This window comes from Crinia signifera, chromosome 4 (assembly GCF_055691185.1).
Source record: "Crinia signifera chromosome 4, ASM5569118v1, whole genome shotgun sequence".
Taxonomy (NCBI): Eukaryota; Metazoa; Chordata; class Amphibia; order Anura; family Myobatrachidae; genus Crinia; species Crinia signifera.
The window spans coordinates 157,569,193-157,593,368 of record NC_139220.1 but is presented as its reverse complement, the minus strand read 5'-3'; the positions used below and the strand labels follow the sequence as shown (position 1 = coordinate 157,593,368).

Here is a 24,176-nt window from a genome sequence, read left to right as displayed (position 1 = left end):
GATCTGAATAACGACCGACCCGCGGGACCACGCATCGGATCGGTATCGGTCCACACCAGGACAGAAAAAAGCCCAATCACCACACAATCTACATCCAATCGGTCGGAATTGGATCTAGATTGATGGATCGGACCCTTGTCGTCCTGGTGTGCACCCAGCATTACTCTCTCTAAGGCAGCACTGTTTACCTCTGTTGTTCCTGTATTAAACATAGTATGTCTGCCTTTCCCCTTCAGATCCCAATTCAAGCTTCTCACTCTTGCACAAAATCCTCACCCAATCATCTCTCATTTACATATATGGTTGAATCCTCCCTTCCACTTTGCTCCAAAAAGATATGCAGCCATTCCTGCCAACTGATTATTTCCTCCCATTACTGCCTCCCAAGATTTTGCCAATCCTGGTTCCTACCTGGAATTCTCTCCCTGTCAGATGCTCCACAGATGATCCATTTTGTCAGCAATGCTATCCAGCTCTCATTCTAACCACTGTGTCTTGCTCTGGGTGTGGATCAGTTGGTCACCAGCAAGTTGTTAGACAGTCATTAGGTTGACATGCATTAAGGTCGACATTCAGGAAGGTTAACATGGGTTAGGTCGATAGGGTCATAAAGTCGACACAGGTTAGGTCGACAGTCAAAAGGTCGACTTTTTTTTGGTGTTTTTTTTACCTGAGTCAACACAGTCGACATGGACACAGCTTAAAGTACACTAGTTAAAGTGCGTTGCGCTCAACAAGCTTCAGGTACGGTGCAGCTACGCTTGGCACACTATTTTATTCTCCCACCATGCCCTAGTGGATGATAGGGCATGAACTACTGCCTGTCGGCTCAAAAAACAGTGAAAAACCCCATGACAACCTTTTGACTGTCGACCTAATGACCCTGTCGACCTTCCTGCATGTCGACCTAATGGTGTCACCCTAATGACTAACAACTTGCTGGTGACCCAATAACCATATCCCCTGGCTCCTCCCTTACTGTTTTTGCCATCTGTGTCAACCCTGGTCAAAACTTGGTTTTCTTGTCTGCGCAGCCAAACACACATTCCTTTGACATGCCCAGTACTCCACTTTAAAAACATTTAGGATGAATGCAAGTCAGGCCTTAACGCTCCAGCATCAGAGCATGACTTTACTAAATCATTTCTGAATGGACGAAAGTTCCGGCAGCCATGTTTTAGAATCTAATTTAAAGTTGTCTCAGATAAGTCGGTGCTGTTATAGCGGGTCTCTATTATTGTCCGTGCTTAGCGAATAGGATGTTCAACAAATGATATTGGTGTGATGTATGGATGTCCACATACATTTAGCCGCGTTGTGTATGTACCTGAGGTCAGTACAATCACTTATATTCTTTTTTTGTACCAAAGACCATATCATTGGTAATCCGTAGCGAATGGTTACAGGTTTCCCATCAATACAAGAAAGGACAATTGAGTACTAGAATTTATTATCATAAGAAGTGTTGATAGCAAATGCATTGTAATTTAAGAATGGAGTGGTTGCTTTTCTTACAATACTGCTATCTATGTTCATGTGTGGGTATGGTTGACCTAGAGAATTTATTACATTGGGCCAGGAAGAAAGATACTGTAACACAACTGAAATGAAACTGTGACAGGGATTTTTTCTTACCTTTCCCTTGGTCACGCAGACAGAATTTATGCAAGGTTGATGGACTTGTTTTATTAACAAAAACTAACTAATCGGGTTTGGCGGTAACAAATACTGCAGGTATTTATCAAAGCTTGGGGCGAGATTAAAGGCCCCCATACACTAGGGCAGTGGTGGCCAACCTGTGGCTCTTGAGCCTCATGCGGCTCTCCCCCTTGTAAAGTGCGGCTCCTGCTGCCCGCCGCCCACCATCTGTCCCAGTCCCTCCTGCTGCCGGTTCCCTGAATCCCTTCTCCTTCTGAGGGGAGGAGAGCGCGCATCGCACATCTCTCCTACCCCTTACTGTGCATCCTTGTGACTGGGCCGTCCGCCAATCAGAGCTCGTGGGCCAGCAGCCAATCAGGAGCCGGCCAGCGAGCTTTGATTGGTGGGCGGTCCAGTCACAGGTAAGTGAGGGGGAAGGAGACGCGTGGTGTGCTGTGCTCTCCTCCCATCGGTGACATGACAGGAGGACTGCAGGGGGACACCAGACTGTCCTCTCCCCGCCTTGCAGCAGCAGCAACAACGGTGAGTGCTGCTGCTGGGAAATTTGCACTGTGGGGGCATAGCAGTTTGTGGCACCGTGGGGGCATAGCAGTTTGTGGCACCGTGGGGGCATAGCAGTTTGTGGCACTGTGGGGGCATAGCAGTTTGTGGCACTGTGGGGGCATACCAGCTTTTTGGCACTGTGGGGGCATACCCAGCACCGTGTGGTGCATACCTGGCACCGTGGGGGGCATATGTGTATCTGGCACTATTGGGGGCATATGTATATTTGGCACTGCACTATTGGAGGCATATTTGTATCACACCCACCCAAGGGGTCCAAATAGACTACGCCCCTTTTTTTGGCGCATGCGCCTTTGGCGCGCGCATGATGTCGGCTCTTTAGCTTGACTACCGATATTTTTCGGCTCTTTACCTCTGACCGGTTGGCCACCCCTGCACTAGGGAGACTTGTCCTAAGGACAAGTCAGACCCGATTTACCCTGAGCTTCACCGGCAGCTCCTCGGGGGGAGCTTGATAACATTTGGCACTTGATGTGCCATATTTTACATGTGATAAATCAGTTATCACATGAATAATCCGGGTAGCTGCAGGCGGGGGGGGGGGGGGGGGGGGGGGGAGCGGCAGGATGGGAGTGGGGACCGGCCGGGGGAGTGACAGGAGCAGGGTCCGGTCCTGGGTACCTGTAGGTGCAGGCTGTAATCTGTATTGTGCACTGGGAGAGCCTCAGCCTCTTCAGATGTAGCGGCGCTGCGGCAGGCAGGGTCAGGAGCAGGGACAGCAGATGCGGAGAGACCGGGTGCGCGGCGCGAGAATAGAAAGAAATCCCATTCAAAGGACTGGGCGGCTGCTGATTGGCTGAGTTCTCAGGAAATACCTGGGTTTTTGGGATTTTTCTGTCTGAAAGGGGTATTATATACATATAATATATATATATTATATTCCCACTCTATCCCCACTTGGATAGTAAAGTATGAAACTCTAGTCAACCTTGCCTATGTCGACCATAAGCTTGTGTCAATCTTTCAGCCATGTCGACTTAAGGTGTGTCAACCATTTTTTAGTGGTCGACCTAGACATTGTCTATCTAAACCATAACAATCAGAGACCGGTCCAGTTTGTTGATCATTGTAAATGAAGTCAGATGGTGACCTTTTTTATTTTTTTGGCCCTTTTCCTATAACCCACACCAGGCCAGTAATGCCATACATTTTTTGTACCAAGCATCAAACAAGACAGTGGCCACTTTGTTCACTAGGTTTGTAACCACATTGGACCATGAACCCACTTCTTGCTTCATCGGCCAGTATGTTGCCAGATTTAAATACTGCTTTTGAATTATTATTATTTTTTTCGGTTAAATATTTTCCTGTTATTTTATGTTGCAGGCATGTCAAATTGGTCTTAATTTTGCAAGTGAAGAAGAAGCAAAAAGATTCAGAAAAGCAATATCTGAATTGCTTGCAAGACGTCCAAAAAAACCTGGTATGTTTCTACAATTGTTAGTGTAGACATATAAATACCTGAGTGGCTATATTGCGTGTATTACATGATTATTGCTTGGCATAGTGTTTACCAAATATTTACATAAGTCATATTATAAGAGTATGTATAAGGTGTGCCCAAATGAAAAGTAGACACTTGCTGTAGCGGTGTTGTATCTAATCACAGTGGGTTAGTGTGTTTGCCGTTAGATGGCGCTGTGTTTTTCCCAGTTGCGCATGTGTAGTAAACGGCTATACTTCAGTTTCTTCATTCCTGGAAAGTTGCTTTGCGCAGTAGGATGCATGATGGATTACTCCAGATCAGCACAAAGAGCTGCTTTCATCTTTTTCACGCAGAAGGTGAGCATACTTCAGTAATTTATCGCAGGATGAAGGCGGTGTACTTGGAGCAGTGTCTCGCACGGTGCCTCATATTTTGGTGGTGTCTGTAAACAAGTGCAGAGGCAAGCTCTCGAAAGGGATAGTGCTGCTCAAGGACAACGCTAGGCCTCATGTGGCCAATAAGACCCTCGACCTGCAGGCAAAATTTTGATGGGTGGTGCTGAAACATCCTCCATATGGCCCCAATATCTCCCCATGTGACTCCCATATCTTCAGCCCCTTAAAAAATAAAATAAAATCACGCAGATCAACTTTTCACCTCTGAAGAGTTATTGCAGGATACTGTGGAAAACTGGATCAGTCAGTAACCCAGGAGTTTTTACACTGCAGCCATCCACTCCCTTCCTACATCAGTGCATCAATGTCAATTATGTGTGGTTGTAATATCACACCTGAACTGTAATTAAAAATTCTTTAATTAAAATTTTCTTTACTTACGACCGTAGTCTCCTTTTTCATTTGGGCACACCTATTTCAATATTAAAATGCAGGTTGTTTTATATACCACTGCATTTCTCTTTACTGTTACAAGTTAATACTCTTTTTTTTGGGGGGGGGGGATTTTTAACATGATTTGCGTAATCCCAGGATTAGCGTATGTCCTGTGCACCTGCAATGGACCCGGGATTGTACCGTGTTTAAAATCCCGGTTAGTATGTCTGAAAGGGGAATAATTTACTAGATTCAACTTTTTGGGATTGGAATAAAGAAGCTCACTCTGCGTCTAAAATGATCTTTAAGTGAAAAATAAGACAAATAATTTTCACACCTTTTATTTTGCATTTTGAGATTAATGTTCTTTCTCTTCACAGATAAAAAGAGGGATCCACTAAATGGTAAGCTGTAGAGTGCATCTCCTATAACTCTCCCCAAATCAAATAGTTTATTTTGCACTACGAGACAAAACATTATTAAATCTACCTGTGTCTTCGTGAATGGCTGGTGTGGAGGTTTTTCCTGCACATAATAGTATTTAATGACTTATGCTATGGGCAACTAATAAGATTATATATATTATCTTTTAGTAGGTGCTATATAAGAAGTAGATTCTAATTGGTTGCTATGGGCAACTTCCCATCTTCAATAGAACTCCCATCTTAGTAAATAAGCCCCATTGTTTTTTCCTTAACGTCCCAAACCAGAAGTACAATTTTATTTTCAGGTACTCTGCCTGGGAATAATTAACCTGGTAAGGGCTGTCAGTGACAGTCTCTCGGTGTATGAGAGGAGGGAGCGACATTGCACCCTTTGCATACACGGCTAGTAGATAAGGAGCTGTACGTACCTACTACATATATACTGAGCCCTGTAATTACCCACTGCTCTCCCATCTGTGATTGTGTTGGTGGTACATTTTAATGAATCCCACCACAGACTTATTTTGGGGGGAGGTGGGGTAGAAAGGTATACAGACTTTTTGTGCATTCATTTACTTATAACATGCTTTACATTTTTCAGGGCCAAGTCTGCCTATGGCAACTGTTGACATCAAAAATCCTGAAATTAATACCAGATTCAGTTCGCAAGTGAATAACATTCCTATTAACAAAGAGAAGAAAAGAGGAAAACCTAAGAAGAAGAAACTCACCAAAGCAGACATTGGAACACCCAGTAATTTTCAGTATGTAAACATATATTGCTATTGAATAGCAGATGCTATATTGATTCAACGTGCAAGCTTACCTTAGCCATGTATTAAAGCCTAAGGGGGAACAAATTTGCCCAGTGAAATCTACCCAACACTCCACTTTATGGCAACAAAATCTCGCACAAAAGTGTTTGCTATCCCATAGGGTAATGAGCACTTTTAAGCGAAAGGGAAGCAAATCTGGCTACATTTGCCAGCGTTTAAATGCTATGGCAGCAGCATTCACCTCTAAGTCTCCTTTCTCAAAATACACATTTCCCCAAAGTGCATGGAACCTAAAGGCCCCCATCCACTAGTGTGATATTGGCACTTTTCAGGCAATTCCTACAAAGCATTGCGATTGCATGAAATGTCACATTGTATGTGATTTTTTTTTTCTCCTGTGATTGCGAGGCTAGGCGTTTTCCCATGCACATTGCATTGCAATCTCCGATCTCATGGGCTGCCGCAAGGATCTATCAGATCCCGCAGCCATAACTGGGATCACATACAATACATTGCATGCAAAAGGACTGTACACAATGTATCGTATGCAGTCCAGCCGCCCAGGAGATGCCAGGTGAGTTAGCAGGTTATCTCATGCGAGTTACCGCATGCGATACCTCGCACTAGTGGATGAAGGCCTTAAGTGTATATTGATAAATAAGTCTCCCGCTAGTTTCTTTTGTCTTTTTGATAATATGTTCTACTAAACAACTCCTTAATGGACAGATTCAATGAGTTGTTGGTTCAATTACATGGTCTGTTTTCCCAGGTTACCTGCCCTGGAGCTATTCAGTTAGAGGTGTGCGTTGAACAGTCTAGAGCAGGGGTGGGGAACCTTTTTTGTGCCAAGGGCCATTTGTATGGGGAAAAAATCCTTCGGGGGCCATAAGTAAAAATTTTGCTTACAAATTGTCCTGTTGCAGCCGTCCCACGCTCCAACGGCTGCCGCTGAATAGGACTGACAGTCTCCGGCTGCTGTTGATTAAGAGGAATCTCGCGAGAACTACCGACCTCTTGCGAGAATTCCCCTGTACTTGACTCACGGCAAAGCCACCGGACGGGTGGGAGGGCCACTCAGAACAGCTAAGGGGGCCGCATACGGCCCCCGGGCCTGAGGTTCCCCACCCCTGGTCTAGAGGCAGCTAATAAACAGTTACAGTAAGTGGTAATTGTTGCCTCAGGGCTGCTGATGCTTTAACATGGACTCAAGCAAGGGTATCCTTAGAACTTCAACTATAATGGTGGTGTTTGAGAACCATTTCCTTAGCCCTAACTGGATTTACAGGCTTGTCATTGAAAACTATTCAGATTGCCTCTAGCTTTCTTAATTACTCTACATCATGAACCTATATCTAATTGAAACCCAATTGTCCTTAAGCACATCCTGCAAGTTTTTATTGTGTTCATTAGTTATAGTTGTCATGTGTTACTAGGTTGTTTATTATAAGTCATAGATTAATTGGTTTCTGTGACTCCAGGTAATTTTAATGTCTGGTTCTTTTGGTGTACTAGTATAAGTATTTCCACACAGAAATATTAAGATTCATTAGAACATTAATGAGTTCAGAAAAATCTGAGCAGGTTGGCTGGGGAACAGGAACCGGCAAAATTACTGGCAGGACGCGGCCTTCTATCTTCGTGTACATCTAAGAACGTGTGGGTTAATGAAACCCAACAATCAAAGCACTTGGATACAAGGAAGATGAAGGGGGCATATTAACTAAGATGGGAGTTCTATTGAAGATGGGATATTGCCCATAGCAACCAATCAGATAAATATCTTCTAAAAGGTGCTAAATAAGAGAATCTGGTTGCTATAGGCAAAATCTAATCTTCAATAGAACTCTTACCTTAGTACATTTTCCCCAAAGTCTCATCCTCTTTCATGTATTTTGACTTGAGATGACTTTTGCCATAGTCACTTGGGGCTACTATAGTTAGGCAAAATGATAGTAAAGATGCCCATACACGTTACAATTATTGTATGCAATATCTCATCGCATCTCGGTTTTGTGATGAGGTCTAGTACTAGATCTCATCTCATCTTATCTCATTGCAAAACCGAGATGCGATATTGTATACAATAATTGTAACGTGTATGGGCACCTTAAGTCTATTTACATATATGTATTATCTTGCCAATCCCACCTCACAATGCATCATATTTACAGTGATATTATAGCGAATATTGCAGTCAGTAATGCGGACACCCCATATACTAGGTCATTTTGCAGTGAAGTTATGCACAGTTATATGAATTTAAGCTAAATGTGATTTCAGCAGTTTAGGGAGGTTCCCAGACCTAATTAACCAGCCTGTAAGGAGAGACATAAGTGACATACTGTAATCCTAGATGTGATGCTATGCTGATAAATGTCCTGAGCGCCATTGTTCAGTGTTCAATTCTGGGGATCGATCTGAGAGGCTGTTGAATATTCCACTCTGTCTCCCCAGCACAGGTTTCTGTAGGATATTTCCTTTCAATTGAGTGTGGGAATGCCAGATCTAGAATATATCATTTTGCACACATCAGTTTTCCCATATATGATTTGAGTCATTGTATGGCTCCTCTTCCACAGTGTGATCTTTGTGGTAAGCCCACCATGGCTGCCTCAACTGGTACGCTGATGGACTGGTCCTGACTGTTGTATTAGGACCCTGCTACAAACTGTTGGGCACTGCAACCACCATATTTCTACACAGATTGCGACTCCTTCCTCCCAGGGTAATCCATATTTTTCTTTGGTTACTGCCAATCTCTATTACACATCACAAAGGCTATATGCACACTATAGTAGGGGTATTCAACATGCAGTCCACCAGCTGATGCGGAATTACACAACCCAGTATGTCATGCCAAAACTGTGCTGTTGGGACATGCTAAAACTGTGGTAAATGCTAAAAATGCTGGGAAGTTTGGTTTCACTGCATGTTAATATGCTCTTGCTGTCTATAGCTTGATGTGCTAAAGCAGGAAACCTACACTCCGCTGACAAATCTATGTATTTGGTTTATGACCAATTTTGCATGCTTTCTCAATTTGAGATTATTTTCATATTTGCTAACATCAACCTTCATTTATTTTGCTTAGGCACATTGGACATGTGGGATGGGATCCCAATACTGGGTTTGATGTAAGTATGTTGTAATTAACACATTTTAACATGTAAAAACATATTTAATGATTTTATTGGTACAGGTTGAGTATCCCCTATCCAAAATGCTCGGGACCAGGAGAATTTTGCATAATGGATTATTCCGTATTTCGGACTATTTCAATGATGGATTTTTGAAGTATCTTGCATTTATGCTGTAAAAACACATCAACCATGAAATACACAGAAATATATTTTCTTCTACGATCCCCATGGCAGCCAAGACCTTGGGATTTCATCCCTCTCCCTTCAGATAGACAGGCTGTTTTTTTCTAGGACCTCCCCCTTCCTGTATAAATGGGTGCACCTCCCCTCTCTCCTTGTCTTTTTTTCCTGTCTCCTAGTTATACAGTTAGACTAGGCAGAGTAGGTTGTTTTATTTTTCTAGGAGCTTGCCTCAAACACAGGGTTCACTCTGGGGGAAGTGAGCGACATGGGAGTGTGACCTGACAAGGTTCCTGCCCATAAACTGACCTGAAAGTGTGCCTGAAAAACGGAGTCTGTTCAGGTAATTGGAGCCAGGGTCCCAGAGGTAAATGGAAGCCTTCGGAGGGAGCTCCATGCTGGCCGCACGCAAGAGGAGGCTGATTACAGCATGCGTGAGCGGGGAGAAAGAAGTTCTGTGTCCAGTACACAGACTTCCGGGACGCCAGCGGCGGACGCCGGAAAACTACAGGTCCCATAATCCCATGCGGTGGATTCCGCAAGATGGCCGCCGGAGCACAGAAAATCCCTGGCGGAGGACTACAGTGCCCATAATGCAATGCGCAAACAAGCGCGAACGCTGTGGTAGCGATCGCGCTGGGCGGCAATAGCTAATGACAAGCAAGTGCTTACAGCTGTAAAAGGGCTATATATTCTGGGTGCAGCAAGTGAAGATGGCGCTGTTACAGATCTATTCTGCTGCTGCTGAGAGGAAGCTGAGTGCGTGCCTGCAAGCTATCGTTGTCTGGAGGATAAGGTATTGAAGCTGGTTACTTCATAAATGATTTGGAAACTGAATATGATTATATTCGCTCAGGAATGGATTGATACGTATTAATATATATATTAAAATCATGCAGGTGTACTGCTGCAGATTTAGAACATGGATACGCCTTCCCCCCCTAGGCCTGATAGTGCCCCTGTGAGGTAAGCTCTAGTATGGTTTTTGACAAAAGCAGGCTAGTGTGTTTGTTTTTCAAAAGGCAGTGATAGAATACTTTTTGTTTTTATAGTGTGCCTGTTAAAGAATCAGCTACTATCCCGAAAAAGAAAGTTGCAAAAAAGAAGCACCTGAATATGACCTGCATGGCATGTGATGTAATATTTTCTTCAACTGAAGGAAAGAATCTGTGTCAAAAATGTGAAATTAAACCTAAACCTGTGTCTGACCAACCCAAAATATTACAAGACTTAATGGATTGGATGAAAAGATCTTTTGTCTCAAAAGAAGAGTTTATAGATTCCCAGGGAAGTAAAAGGTCAAGGGACCAAGCAGGGTTCAGTGACGAAGGAGCCTCATCAGAAGAGTTATTAGAAGAAATTGAGAATACATCTGCAGAGGAAGGAGAAATTAAAGAGGAGACAAGAGTCTTTAATTTTGATAATGTGGAAAATATACTTAAAGCCATATATAAGACCATGAATATTAAAGAGTCAGTCACACCAGTAGAAGGAGAAGATATCTTATTCGAAGACAGATCTAAAAAAGGCCGTAACTTTCCGGTCCACAAAGTAATGAAAGACCTGATATCTAAGGAGTGGTCCAATATTGAGAAAAGGCAAGGTAAATTATCTAGAGTAGACCGTATGTACCCAGTAAAGGACGACATTTTTCTAAAGTGGTGTGAGCTGCCAAAGGTGGACGCGGCGGTGGCCGAACTAACCTCAAGAACAACAATCCCGCTGGAAGACGGGGCCTCATTCAAGGACCCCATGGACAGAAGAATGGAGGGTTCCTTCCGAAAACTACATTTTTCGGCGGCTGTGTCGCTAAAAGCAGGAGTATCGGTGGCCTCAGTAGCCAGAGCTTTGAGATTGTGGGGTGCGTCGCTACATAGTGATATTGAAGACAAGATCTCCAAGCAGTACTTACTTAAGAATCTAGAAATGATGCAGAAAGCCATAGATTTCATTTGTGAGGCATCACTGGATACAGTTTCGTTCGCGGCAAGATCAATGGCGGCAGGTGTGTCAGCAAGAAGAGCATTATGGCTAAGATCATGGTCAGCAGATGCACACTCAAAAAATAGATTAGTCTCTCTTCCTTTCGAGGGATCACAGCTATTTGGTTCAAAACTAGATGCGTTAATACATAGGATCACAGGCGGGAAATCTCTCAGATTGCCTCAGGAGAAAAGAAATAAATTTCAGTTCCAGAATCCAGCAAAGCTTCAATATAGAGCAGCAAGAGGCTACAGACCAGGAAGACCATATAGTCAAAGAGGTTCCTTTCAGTCTTCCAAGCAGTCCTTTCGGCAGAACTTCAGGAGAGGGCCCAGGCAATGACAATCACAGTGGTCCCTGGGTAGGAGCTCGTCTGTTCCAGTTCTCGAGGATTTGGGAAAATACCATTCAGGACAGATGGGTGCTGAAGATTCTGCAAAATGGATACGCGATAGAATTCCTACATACTCCAAAAAAGGATCGTTTTTGGATATCAAGAGAACCAAAAGATCAATTAGAAAAGAAAGAATTAAGGAAAATTATATCCCAACTGTTACGCATCAAAGCTATAGAACCAGTAGAAGAACAGCAGGAGAAGAAAGGCTTCTACTCGAATCTCTTTCTGGTAAAAAAGGGTACAGGAGGATATCGTACCATCCTGGACCTAAAGAAATTGAACTCTTACGTGAATGTAAAAAAATTCAGGATGGAGACGCAGAAATCGATACTAGCAGGGGTCGAGATGGGAGACTTTATGGTCTCACTGGACTTAAAGGATGCATATTACCACATCCCAGTCAGACATCAAGACAGGAGGTTTCTAAGATTCTGCGTAATGAAACAACATTTCCAGTTCACATGCCTTCCTTTCGGATTGGCAACGTCGCCTCGAGTCTTCACGAAAGTCCTGATCACTTTGATAGCAGCCCTGAGAATGAAGAATATTCGTATTTGGCCGTACCTGGACGATCTACTAATCGCGGCATCATCGGAAAGAAAGATCAAGGAAGATCTAGCAATAGTGATTACATCACTAGAAGAGCACGGTTGGATAATAAACTTCCAAAAGAGCCAGATGCAGCCATCAAGGTCCATTCAATTCTTAGGGCTGATAATAGACTCCAGAAAATTCGAAGTCAAACTGTCAGAAGAGAGATGTCAAAGGATAAGACAGAATGCCGAAGATCATGTACCGCTAAGAACATGTCTAAAAATGCTGGGTATGATGATGTCTTCCATAGGGACAGTGCCTTGGGCTCACTGGAGGCTCAGAACCCTCCAATGGGCCATTCTTCCGTATATCAAAGCAAGAACAGCTCTAGAAACAAATATAAAACTGTCACTGAAAGTAAAAGAGTCGCTCAGGTGGTGGAAAGAAGCAGAAATGGAGAGGAGAGCGGTGTCTCTTTCCCTTCCTCAATTCCTAGTGGTTACAACCGATGCCAGTTCGTCGGGCTGGGGTGCTCACATGGAGCATCAAACAACCCAAGGGATATGGTCAAGGGCAGAGAGTCTCAAATCTTCCAACTGGAGAGAGACGGAAGCGGTTTGGAGAACGATAATGCACTTCTACCGGGAAATGCAAGGAAAACATTTGAGGGTTTTCTCAGACAACCTCACAGTGGTCTCACATTTAAATCACCAAGGCGGGACAAGGAGCAGGGACCTCATGTCAGTCATCTCAAAGATAATGAAGTGGGCAGAAGAAAATGTTCTCTCACTGACCGCAGTCTTCGTTCCAGGGAAAGACAACATGTTGGCAGATTTCCTGAGCAGAAGCACAATATCACCAGGAGAATGGGAGTTGGACGCAAAGGTATTCCAACACATAACTGCAAAATTGGGGAAGCCAGACATAGATCTAATGGCATCGAGCTCCAACAAAAAGGTAGAGATATTCTATTCCAGATATTATCATCAGCAGACATCTGCAGTAGACGCTCTCTCAGTTCCTTGGAACTTTCGCCTGGGGTATGTCTTTCCCCCCTTCCCACTGATTCACAGGGTACTGAAAAAGATTATAGAGGATCAGGTAACAGTCATTGTGATCCTGCCATTTTGGCCGAGAAGGTCATGGTTCTCCACAGTCCTGAAGTTGGCCATTCAGGAACCCCTGACTCTGCCGAGCATACCGAACCTACTGCACCAAGGTCCAGTTCTGTTTCAAAATCCAGAAAAATTATCTCTGAAGGCATGGAAATTGAGAGGGGGCTACTAAAAAGCAGAGGACTGTCGGACCAAGTGGTCAGTCTACTATTAAAGGCCAGGAAAGAAGTCTCATCGTTGGCATATTACCGAGTTTGGCAAGCCTTTATTCGTTGGAAAGGGTCGGCTATTGACATAGAACAGTCATCCACAGCCCAGGTTCTGCAGTTTCTGTACTTAGGCTTCGATGCAGGTTTAGCAACATCCACATTGAAAGTTCAAATTTCAGCTCTCAGCGTCCTACTCAATAAAAAACTGGCTGAAGAGGACCTGATAAGAAAGTTCTGCAATGCAGTCCAGAGACTACGCCCGGCAGTAAGGTCGTTAGTAGCTCCCTGGGACCTCAATATGATATTGAAAGCTTTGACAAAAGACCCATTTGAGCCCTTACAAGAAGTACATATGAAGTATATGAACTGGAAAATATTGTTCCTAGTGGCGGTCACTTCCGCTAGAAGGATCAGTGAGCTACAAGCTCTTTACACTGAAGAGCCTTACTTAAGAATATTTCCGGACAGAGTGGTGTTACGCACACATCCCGATTTCCTACCTAAGGTAGTAAGTACCTTCCATCTCAACCAGGAGATAACTCTTCCAGCTTTCTACCCTGAACCAAAGGGAGAAATAGAAGAAGAATGGCATACCCTTGACTTAGTGAGAAGTATCACGATCTACATGGATCGAGTCAAGGAGATAAGAAAATCAAAGAACTTATTCATAATCACAGACGGGGCAAAGAAGGGGTTGTCCCCCTCAAAGCAGACCATGTCGAGGTGGATCCGCGAGCTCATTTCGTTTGTCTACAAACAAGAAGGACAAGAAGTTCCAGGTATCATAAAGGCACACTCTACTCGGGCCATGGCGACCTCATGGGCAAGGAAGGCACAGGCGTCGGTGAAGGATATCTGCAATGCAGCAACCTGGAAGTCGATACACACGTTTTCCAGGCATTACGCACTGAATGTGTCACGATCAAACTTTGGGGAAAAGGTTCTCCATAGCATCATGAACGAATAAAAAAATTATTATTCAGCACTTATGTGTCCCCCCCCTTTTTTCTGCTTTGGTATTATCCCAAGGTCTTGGCTGCCATGGGGATCGTAGAAGAAAGGTAGAATTATACTCACCGATAATTCCTTTTCTTCCTAGAGATCCCATGGCAGCCATTAGTTTGCCCTCCCCTTGTGTTTTTTTTCCAGGACCAAGAGCTAAGGAGACACTCAAAAAGACAAGGAGAGAGGGGAGGTGCACCCATTTATACAGGAAGGGGGAGGTCCTAGAAAAAAACAGCCTGTCTATCTGAAGGGAGAGGGATGAAATCCCAAGGTCTTGGCTGCCATGGGATCTCTAGGAAGAAAAGGAATTATCGGTGAGTATAATTCTACCTTTATTTGTTCAAAAAACAAGATTTCAAAACCTGAAACACAATTTGTGTACTATCTCGGGCACTGAATTTGAATGCCAAGCATTCATTGTCAGCACATATATAGTTCAAGTTACATATCATGCCCTCAGTAGTGCTGTTACAAATGTCCCCAGTAAGTTTTTAGCAAAAAATAAATAAATTTCACTCTCTGGAATGTATGGTTTTCGGAATAATTCGGATAACGGATATTCGAATATGGATACTCAACCTGTATGAATAAAATGCACATTATTCAAGCTCCATCTTGTGGCCAAAAACTGTATTGTACGTAATGGCTTTTCCAGTTGAACTATAGCTACTCAAAATGTGGTCATAACTAACTGGCCATTACAGCTTATTACATAACCCTCATAGCTGAGCATTTAGCTGCAAGAGATACATTGTGATATTTTATATAATAGCAGTTTCTCTAAAATACCAATGTCTTCATTAAATTAATTGTAGACAGTCAATCAAATTATTAAAATGGTGTAAACTTAGTTATGCTCAGGCATGTTATTGTGTGTGTGTGTGTGTGTGTATGTATATATATATATATATATGTATATATATATATGTGTATATATATATATATATATAGTTTGTCGACGGACTGGCACTCTCCTCTCCTAGGTCAGCAGCCCTGGTGCTCGGCTAAGCAATATTGAAAAAGATAAACAAAAAAGCAGGCACTCCAGGGACTTGATGCAAATGGTGTATTGAAAAAAGCAGCAAAAAGCACAGCCAACGTTTCGGGGCAACAACGCCCCTTTGTCAAGGCACAATCAAATAGTGAAAAACACAGCAATCAATGATGTGAAGGTGACTCACCCTTAAATAAGGCAGCAGCGTGTCCCCGTTGTCCTGGGGCTGCTCGGCGCCATTCCCCTAGCCGGAAGTAGCTGCAGGAAGTGCGTCACTGTAGGTTGTGGACGCGCTGTGAACTGGGTCCTGCCTGGCTGACACGCAAGCTGTCTGGTTGCCCGGGTAACGCTTCCTGTAGAATCATTATGCGGGGGGGGAGTGGCGTTCCAGCGCAGCTCCCTGAGACAAGGGTGGACGCGCTGCAGGCAGAGGTGTCTGTGGGGTGAATAAGTAAATAAATAACAAGTAAATGAACGGATGAACGGTGAAATAGTGGCGAATAGAATGGGTACAATAAGATAAAAAGGGATACTGATAAGATCTCCTGAGTGGGAGAACGAGTGTTCAGTGAGTAGTGAAACATTAAAATGAACAAGACATGGATTAAAAAGGTGCAGGGAAACTGGCATTCTATGGGTAAAACCATGTGCAAGATTTTAAACGGTAACCCCTATAGTTAGCCTGCTGTGAGACTTAGACAGCACACAATCAGTGGCTGTGGTATAGTCAGAGCCCAAGTGTATTCGTTACAGAGTGATAAAGATGTAGAAATTTAGGGGGGCAAAACTCCCACCACCCTACGAGCACTTTTTCCTTAGTATGGGTCTGTGTAGACATACAGTGGTGGGGGGCAAATCTGAGTACTGAAAAAGTCCAACTTAATAATGATGTTAATGGGGACAAAAAGTTCTCTTCTGCGTGGGGAACGATAGGTAACCAGATGTCTCTGGTAAAAGTAGCTGAAGGACCGGTGTGTTCTTTCGCCATATGGAAGGCACCATGGTCATCAGGGTTTAGGGATGTGGGGGGGTCAGTCGCAGACTCCTGTTCTCCGTCACTTGGATGGTCACAGAAATACTGACAGTGGCAGGCGGTCGTTGAGTCCATGTGGTTTCACCGTGTTCAGCTGGTGAATCCACCTGGCCTCCATTTTCAGCAAGTTGCCGTCCCTGTCCCCCCGGCGAATTGATGGAGGGATGTGGTCCAAAATCATATATTTGAGATCGGTGAGGCTATGTCCGGCTTGGCGGAAATGCTTAGCCACCGGTTGGTCATTGCCTTTGCCAGATAATGCCTGCCCTATTGCTGACCGGTGAAGGGCCATACGTTCTCTGAAAGCTCGAATTGTCTTGCCGATGTACAGCAAATGGCAGGGGCATTGAATGATATATACCACATGCGTGGTCTGGCACGTTAAGACATGTCTGATCGAATATGTCCTCTTGGTGGTCGGATGTAGGAATTTATTCCCGGTTAATAGATGCTGGCAAGTGGTGCAGCCCAGGCATTTATAACATCCAGGCGGCCGGGTCAGGAAATTGGACCTGGTTGCAACATTGGAAGAAAAGCCGGTAATGTCATTATGCACTATTGCATCTTTAATACTTCTGCCTTTTGTGTGGCAGATCATGGGTCTCTTGGTGTTGAGACTTGGGAGACTTCTATCCGACTTCACTATGGGCCAGAGTGCCCTGGTGGCCCTCGGTAGGACAGCGCTGGTGACATTATACTTAGTAACAAAGGGTAAAATTTCCGGCTTGCGGGTAGAGGGGGTTACTTCAGAGTTGGTAGATAGTAGTAGATCTCTATTCATCAAGAGAACCTCCTCTTTCTGTTGTATTAGATGTTTGGGGTCATAACCTCTGTCAGCGAATTTGGACACAAAGTTATCAAGGACCATTGGTAGCTTGGTTTTTTCGCTGGTGATTCTCGCTGCCCTCATCATCTGCGATTTGGGCAGGGCCGATTTCAATGATCGAGGGTGGAAGCTTCTGAAATTCAACAGGGTGTTCCTGTCGGTGGGTTTAGAATAGATGTCCGTGGCAAACTGGCCTGCTTGTAGGGTGACCCGTACATCAAGGTAATGTACTTCAGTGGATGAAAACTGATAGGTTAACTTGATAGGTGATTCCCGTCTATTTATGGATGTCATGGTTGCTTCCAGCTGTTGTTGACCTCCTGTCCAAACCATAAATAGGTCATCTATGTATCTAGTGAGTATCAGGATATGTTGGCTGATGTCTCTGTTGTCAAAGAACATGGTGTTTTCTTGCTGGAACATATAAATGTTGGCGAATGATGGAGAAATCGCACTGCCCATGGCACACCCATTAAGTTGGCGGTAAAAATGCCCATTGAACAAGAAGTAATTATTCTTTAAAGTAAGTTTCATAAGGGTCATGAAAAGATCCAGGTCAAGTCCTTGCATGTGCTGGCCAATGACATGCAAGGACTTGACCTGGATCTTTTCATGACCCTTATGAAACTTACTTAAAAGAATAATTACTTCTTGTTCAATGGGCATTTTTACCGCCAACTTAATGGGTGTGCCATGGGCAGTGCGATTTCTCCATCATTCGCTAACATTTATATGTTCCAGCAAGAAAACACCATGTTCTTTGACAACAGAGACATCAGCCAACATATCCTGATACTCACTAGATACATAGATGACCTATTTATGGTTTGGACAGGAGGTCAACAACAGCTGGAAGCAACCATGACATCCATAAATAGACGGGAATCACCTATCAAGTTAACCTATCAGTTTTCATCCACTGAAGTACATTACCTTGATGTACGGGTCACCCTACAAGCAGGCCAGTTTGCCACGGACATCTATTCTAAACCCACCGACAGGAACACCCTGTTGAATTTCAGAAGCTTCCACCCTCGATCATTGAAATCGGCCCTGCCCAAATCGCAGATGATGAGGGCAGCGAGAATCACCAGCGAAAAAACCAAGCTACCAATGGTCCTTGATAACTTTGTGTCCAAATTCGCTGACAGAGGTTATGACCCCAAACATCTAATACAACAGAAAGAGGAGGTTCTCTTGATGAATAGAGATCTACTACTATCTACCAACTCTGAAGTAACCCCCTCTACCCGCAAGCCGGAAATTTTACCCTTTGTTACTAAGTATAATGTCACCAGCGCTGTCCTACCGAGGGCCACCAGGGCACTCTGGCCCATAGTGAAGTCGGATAGAAGTCTCCCAAGTCTCAACACCAAGAGACCCATGATCTGCCACACAAAAGGCAGAAGTATTAAAGATGCAATAGTGCATAATGACATTACCGGCTTTTCTTCCAATGTTGCAACCAGGTCCTATTTCCTGACCCGGCCGCCTGGATGTTATAAATGCCTGGGCTGCACCACTTGCCAGCATCTATTAACCGGGAATAAATTCCTACATCCGACCACCAAGAGGACATATTCGATCAGACATGTCTTAACGTGCCAGACCACGCATGTGGTATATATCATTCAATGCCCCTGCCATTTGCTGTACATCGGCAAGACAATTCGAGCTTTCAGAGAACGTATGGCCCTTCACCGGTCAGCAATAGGGCAGGCATTATCTGGCAAAGGCAATGACAAACCGGTGGCTAAGCATTTCCGCCAAGCCGGACATAGCCTCACCGATCTCAAATATATGATTTTGGACCACATCCCTCCATCAATTCGCCGGTGGGACAGGGACGGCAACTTGCTGAAAATGGAGGCCAGGTGGATTCACCAGCTGAACACGGTGAAACCACATGGACTCAACGACCGCCTGCCACTGTCAGTATTTCTGTGACCATCCAAGTGACGGAGAACAGGAGTCTGCGACTGACCCCCCACATCCCTAAACCCTGATGACCATGGTGCCTTCCATATGGCGAAAGAACACACCGGTCCTTCAGCTACTTTTACCAGAGACATCTGGTTACCTATCGTTCCCCACGCAGAAGAGAACTTTTTGTCCCCATTAACATCATTATTAAGTTGGACTTTTTCAGTACTCAGATTTGCCCCCCACCACTGTATGTCTACACAGACCCATACTAAGGAAAAAGTGCTCGTAGGGTGGTGGGAGTTTTGCCCCCCTAAATTTCTACATCTTTATCACTCTGTAACGAATACACTTGGGCTCTGACTATACCACAGCCACTGATTGTGTGCTGTCTAAGTCTCACAGCAGGCTAACTATAGGGGTTACCGTTTAAAATCTTGCACATGGTTTTACCCATAGAATGCCAGTTTCCCTGCACCTTTTTAATCCATGTCTTGTTCATTTTAATGTTTCACTACTCACTGAACACTCGTTCTCCCACTCAGGAGATCTTATCAGTATCCCTTTTTATCTTATTGTACCCATTCTATTCGCCACTATTTCACCGTTCATCCGTTCATTTACTTGTTATTCATTTACTTATTCACCCCACAGACACCTCTGCCTGCAGCGCGTCCACCCTTGTCTCAGGGAGCTGCGCTGGAACGCCACTCCCCCCCCGCATAATGATTCTACAGGAAGCGTTACCCGGGCAACCAGACAGCTTGCGTGTCAGCCAGGCAGGACCCAGTTCACAGCGCGTCCACAACCTACAGTGACGCACTTCCTGCAGCTACTTCCGGCTAGGGGAATGGCGCCGAGCAGCCCCAGGACAACGGGGACACGCTGCTGCCTTATTTAAGGGTGAGTCACCTTCACATCATTGATTGCTGTGTTTTTCACTATTTGATTGTGCCTTGACAAAGGGGCGTTGTTGCCCCGAAACGTTGGCTGTGCTTTTTGCTGCTTTTTTCAATACACCATTTGCATCAAGTCCCTGGAGTGCCTGCTTTTTTGTTTATCTTTTTATATATATATATATATATATATATATATATATATATATATATATATATATATATATATATATATATATATATATATATATATATATATATATATATATATATATATATATATATATATATATTGCAAAATTCCCAAATGTGAGCAAGTATTAGAAATACAGGTAGGTCGCTTATAACACTTAGCCTCCTACTAATTGAAAATACTGGTCTATGGATGTTTGAAAGTAAGGAAAGACTAATAGAGAAATAAGGGTGCTCGATAACACTATTGTGGTGATTATATATATATATATAATGTACTCTTTTATTTTTCTGCTAGTGTTTACAAGATACAGTAAACACACATAGGGGGGTATGCAATCTGGGATCACGGCTGTCAATCCCCACCGACAGCTGTGATCCTGTCCCGTTTGCGCTCAGATCGACCACATAAGGACAGACTGGATTCAATGTCCTGCCTGCTGATGGGCGAAAAGGGGCGTGGCCACGAAAACGGCCGTGGATTGTCGATCTGCGGCCTGGATCACAACAATCCACGGCCGTTAAAGACAGAACGGGCCCGACTGCTATCCCACGTTGGAAATAGCGGCGGCACCTTGCATACCGCCCATAGCGGACCATCTAAAGTTGTTACGCAATGAGCTGCAGGGTGGTAGGCCGTTTTCTTATGCCAAATAAAGTTTGACTTGTTTTATCTTTGCTTTATCTGTGAAGTTATTGTATGTTTTTTTTTCCCTTAGCCTGACTTTGTTGCATTATGTTTCTTTTTTTATTTTCTTTAGGTAAATAATTTGGATCCAGAACTGAAAAAACTGTTTGACTTGTGTGGTATCTCTGAAGCTCAGCTTAAAGATAAGGAAACATCCAAGGTCATTTATGATTTTATTGAAAAAACAGGAGGTGTTGAAGCTGTAAAAAATGAGTTGCGTAGACAGGGTGAGTTATATCTGTTATTAGTTCTGTAATTCTGTTGTGAATGGATGGTTTGTAGAATTGTAATTTTGCAGGGTGTTTGAGGGGTATTTATCAAAGCATGGAAAGAATCGAAGTGGATAGACATAAAGCAATAACCAATTAGCTCCTATATATCATTTTTCAAACACATCCTGTAAAAATGAGTTAGAAGCTGAGTGGTTACTGCTTCATATCTCTCCACTGTATCTCCATGCTTTGATAAATAACCCCTTGTTTGGGTGTTTTTCTTGTTAGCAAGTTGTATCATCAAGTTTCTCTGCTCCGAATAAAGCAGTTGGCTAAAAACTACTCTAAAATTGTTCTCTGCTGTAATATAAGTCTATAGACTTTTAGGATATGTGTTTTCTACTTTATGGCATCAGTTTGACAAAAAGGAAACCATTCAATTATGGGGCGAATGAGGCGAGTTGCTTTTGCAACACCTTTTTAAATGGTGGCAATGGACCACTCCCTCAGGACTCTTCAGCCCCAACTTCCCCCTGCCTCCCTTTCACACACACACACACACACACACACACACACACACACACACACACACACACACACACACACACACACACACACACACACACACACACACACACACACACACACCCCCCCCCCCCCCCCCCCCCCCCCCCCCTACCTACCGTCTGATCTCACACACTGGGCTGGAAACAAGTATAAACCAATCCGTAGCGCATATAGCTAGAACATCACCCGTAACTGAATTGACTGCAGTTGTTAATATAACCATCAGTCTTTAAGTATCTATTAATGTTTAATGACCTGTCTTATTTGACCTTTCCTCATTAATCTTAATGTCTCCATAGCTATGAATTGAAAGTTTATGGTAGTCTCCATTAATCTACTCTATATATGGTAGTCTCCATTAAGTGTTTTCTTTTTCCCTCCATTACGGTATATATTTTTGAATTGTCTGACCTAATATAAAGGAGATGTTTATCTAAAAGTTAGTGCTCACTTTTTTCCCCTGCAAGCAAAATTTAAAAAGATGTTCATGTCAATGGGTGTTTTTCATTTGTTGCTTGCTTCTCTTATCCCTGGGCTTTAGGCTGATAGGAGCACTTAAATTGCTTTCTGACTTTCTTGTGCTGTATTGCTTACTAGATGAGTACACTTGGGATCTATATTGGGCAAAAGCAATTCCTAACTTTGAGTGTTAAGGGAATTTTTTATTTTTATTTTAGCCTACTATTACACTTTCAATTGATCTTAATCTGCATGAAATATAGGCCCTTATTCTAATTGACTTGCAAGGCTTCAAAATTTGCAGCCTTTCAAGTTCATCAGACGCTGCCCTCCACCTGCAGTGCCCCCCCCCCGCACGCCGTGCCCCCCCCTCCTGCATGGCTGCGAATGGATGATTTACATAATCATCCACTCGCAGGCAGGGAGAAATCATTCGATGGTCGCCGACCATCGAATAATTTCTCCTGTGTACACAGTTTGACCTATATAGTCACTATAAACTGCGGGCAGCTGACATCCGGTGATCTCAGCTGCCCACCCGCCACATATCTGTTGGGGAATGCCCATGGAACGCTGGGCATTCCCATATGTTAATGGGGCTGCCCAGCCCCCCACACACACACCTTTCTCGTGAACGCACGGAGGACCGACTGAATCAAAATCGGGCCCATAGTGTATTTGTTACCGGATCCCGTGCGTTATTGCTGATTTCTGCTGCTAGTAGGATATCCTCCTTTGAGTTTGTAACTCGTGTAACATTTCTCACAGGAGGTTCATATTTAATAGTGGGAAATATTAGTAAATCTCTCTCTGGTGTAGGGCTGATTATTACGAGGCTACATTTTCATGAGGTCAGGAATACTAAGCTTAGTGTTAAGCTTTACAAATTTCCAGAATCTGCAATGATTGTTAAATATAATATATTAAGTTGCCTTGTATTAGACACGGAATACAGTTTTAATGATCATGTTATAATATAGGCCCTTAGGGGTTTCTTCAATTAGCCACAGAGTTCCATATGTAGAATCATGTTAACTGCTTGCAGCAGGGCACTCCTACCTCCAAGTCTGTCTGTTGTTACCCAGTTTGTTTTATTACTGTTTACTATTGTAAAGCGCAATGGAATCTGCTGCGCTATATAAGAAACTGTAAATAAATAACTGTTTCCATGTGATGCTTATTTCTGCTCACCCCCAATAGAGTTAAGAGCAGATATGTCCATTTGTTTCATTACTGTAATGGGTAATAATGCTCACAAACATAATACTAGTAGCCTTGCTGCTAACTAAATTGGCTACACAGTTTGTGTGTATTCATAAACATGATTCATTTTTATCCTTGACATACAACAGTACTACAACTCCTACAATTTGTCATATAGGAAACAACCAACCATTCAAAGTAGAAATAAGCATAGTCTCCCTTTTGAAAAGTACTACCATAAACTGATATAATTAGCCCTGATGTGTTTTCGCCTAAACAAACTAGGCTAATGGATCCAATATGACCCAGGATAACTTTACTGACTTATGTGTTATTGCGGCTCCATGGGCTTGTTACTGGAGAATATGCTTCGGGTCTGAGGCACCTGAAGTATAATCCCCTTTACGTACCAGCTTGTTGGGGCTAATTGAATGGCTCCAGGCAAATCTATAAATTGTGAGAATTTAACGCAGCTAATTGGATATCGTCCACAGGCTTATAAGGGGATAATCTTATTCTATACCAGCTTTTCATGTTAATACAATTACTTTGTATATCGGTATGTTAAAAAAAAAAGTGCTATAACACTAAAGTCAAATAAAAAAAAAAAATTCTGTTATTTCCTTAGCTGATAACATTAACTGTGAATACTTATGAAGGAGGGGAATACATGCCATCCAAAAAAAAAATAATAAAAAAAAAATATATATATATATATTTTGTTTGCTCCGAACTACAATGTAAGCCCACTGTAAAGCTTCCCTCCATTTGTTCTGTAGGTCCACCACGTTGGAGTGGTATGTATGGAAGGTTGCATACAAAAAGAAATTTCAAATATGCATGGTGTTTAATGTGTGAAATGGTTTTATATTTTTTGAATTGCTAGAATGGTGTGCATATGTTGGCGGTTTTATGTCTATTTACTACCTTAGCAGTACAT

At 43.3% G+C, this 24,176-nt stretch overlaps 1 protein-coding gene across 1 annotated transcript in view; it reads left to right on the top strand.

Moving 5' to 3' along the window:
- Window positions 1–24,176, top strand: part of WASL (WASP like actin nucleation promoting factor) — a 70,877-nt gene that overhangs the window by 31,889 nt on the left and 14,812 nt on the right. Inside the window, exons 4-8 of the mRNA XM_083182851.1 lie at window positions 3,550–3,646; window positions 4,860–4,883; window positions 5,506–5,668; window positions 8,772–8,814; window positions 20,869–21,022. Coding sequence (XP_083038977.1) covers window positions 3,550–3,646; window positions 4,860–4,883; window positions 5,506–5,668; window positions 8,772–8,814; window positions 20,869–21,022 — 481 coding nt within the window. The remainder of the gene's footprint in view (window positions 1–3,549; window positions 3,647–4,859; window positions 4,884–5,505; window positions 5,669–8,771; window positions 8,815–20,868; window positions 21,023–24,176) is intronic.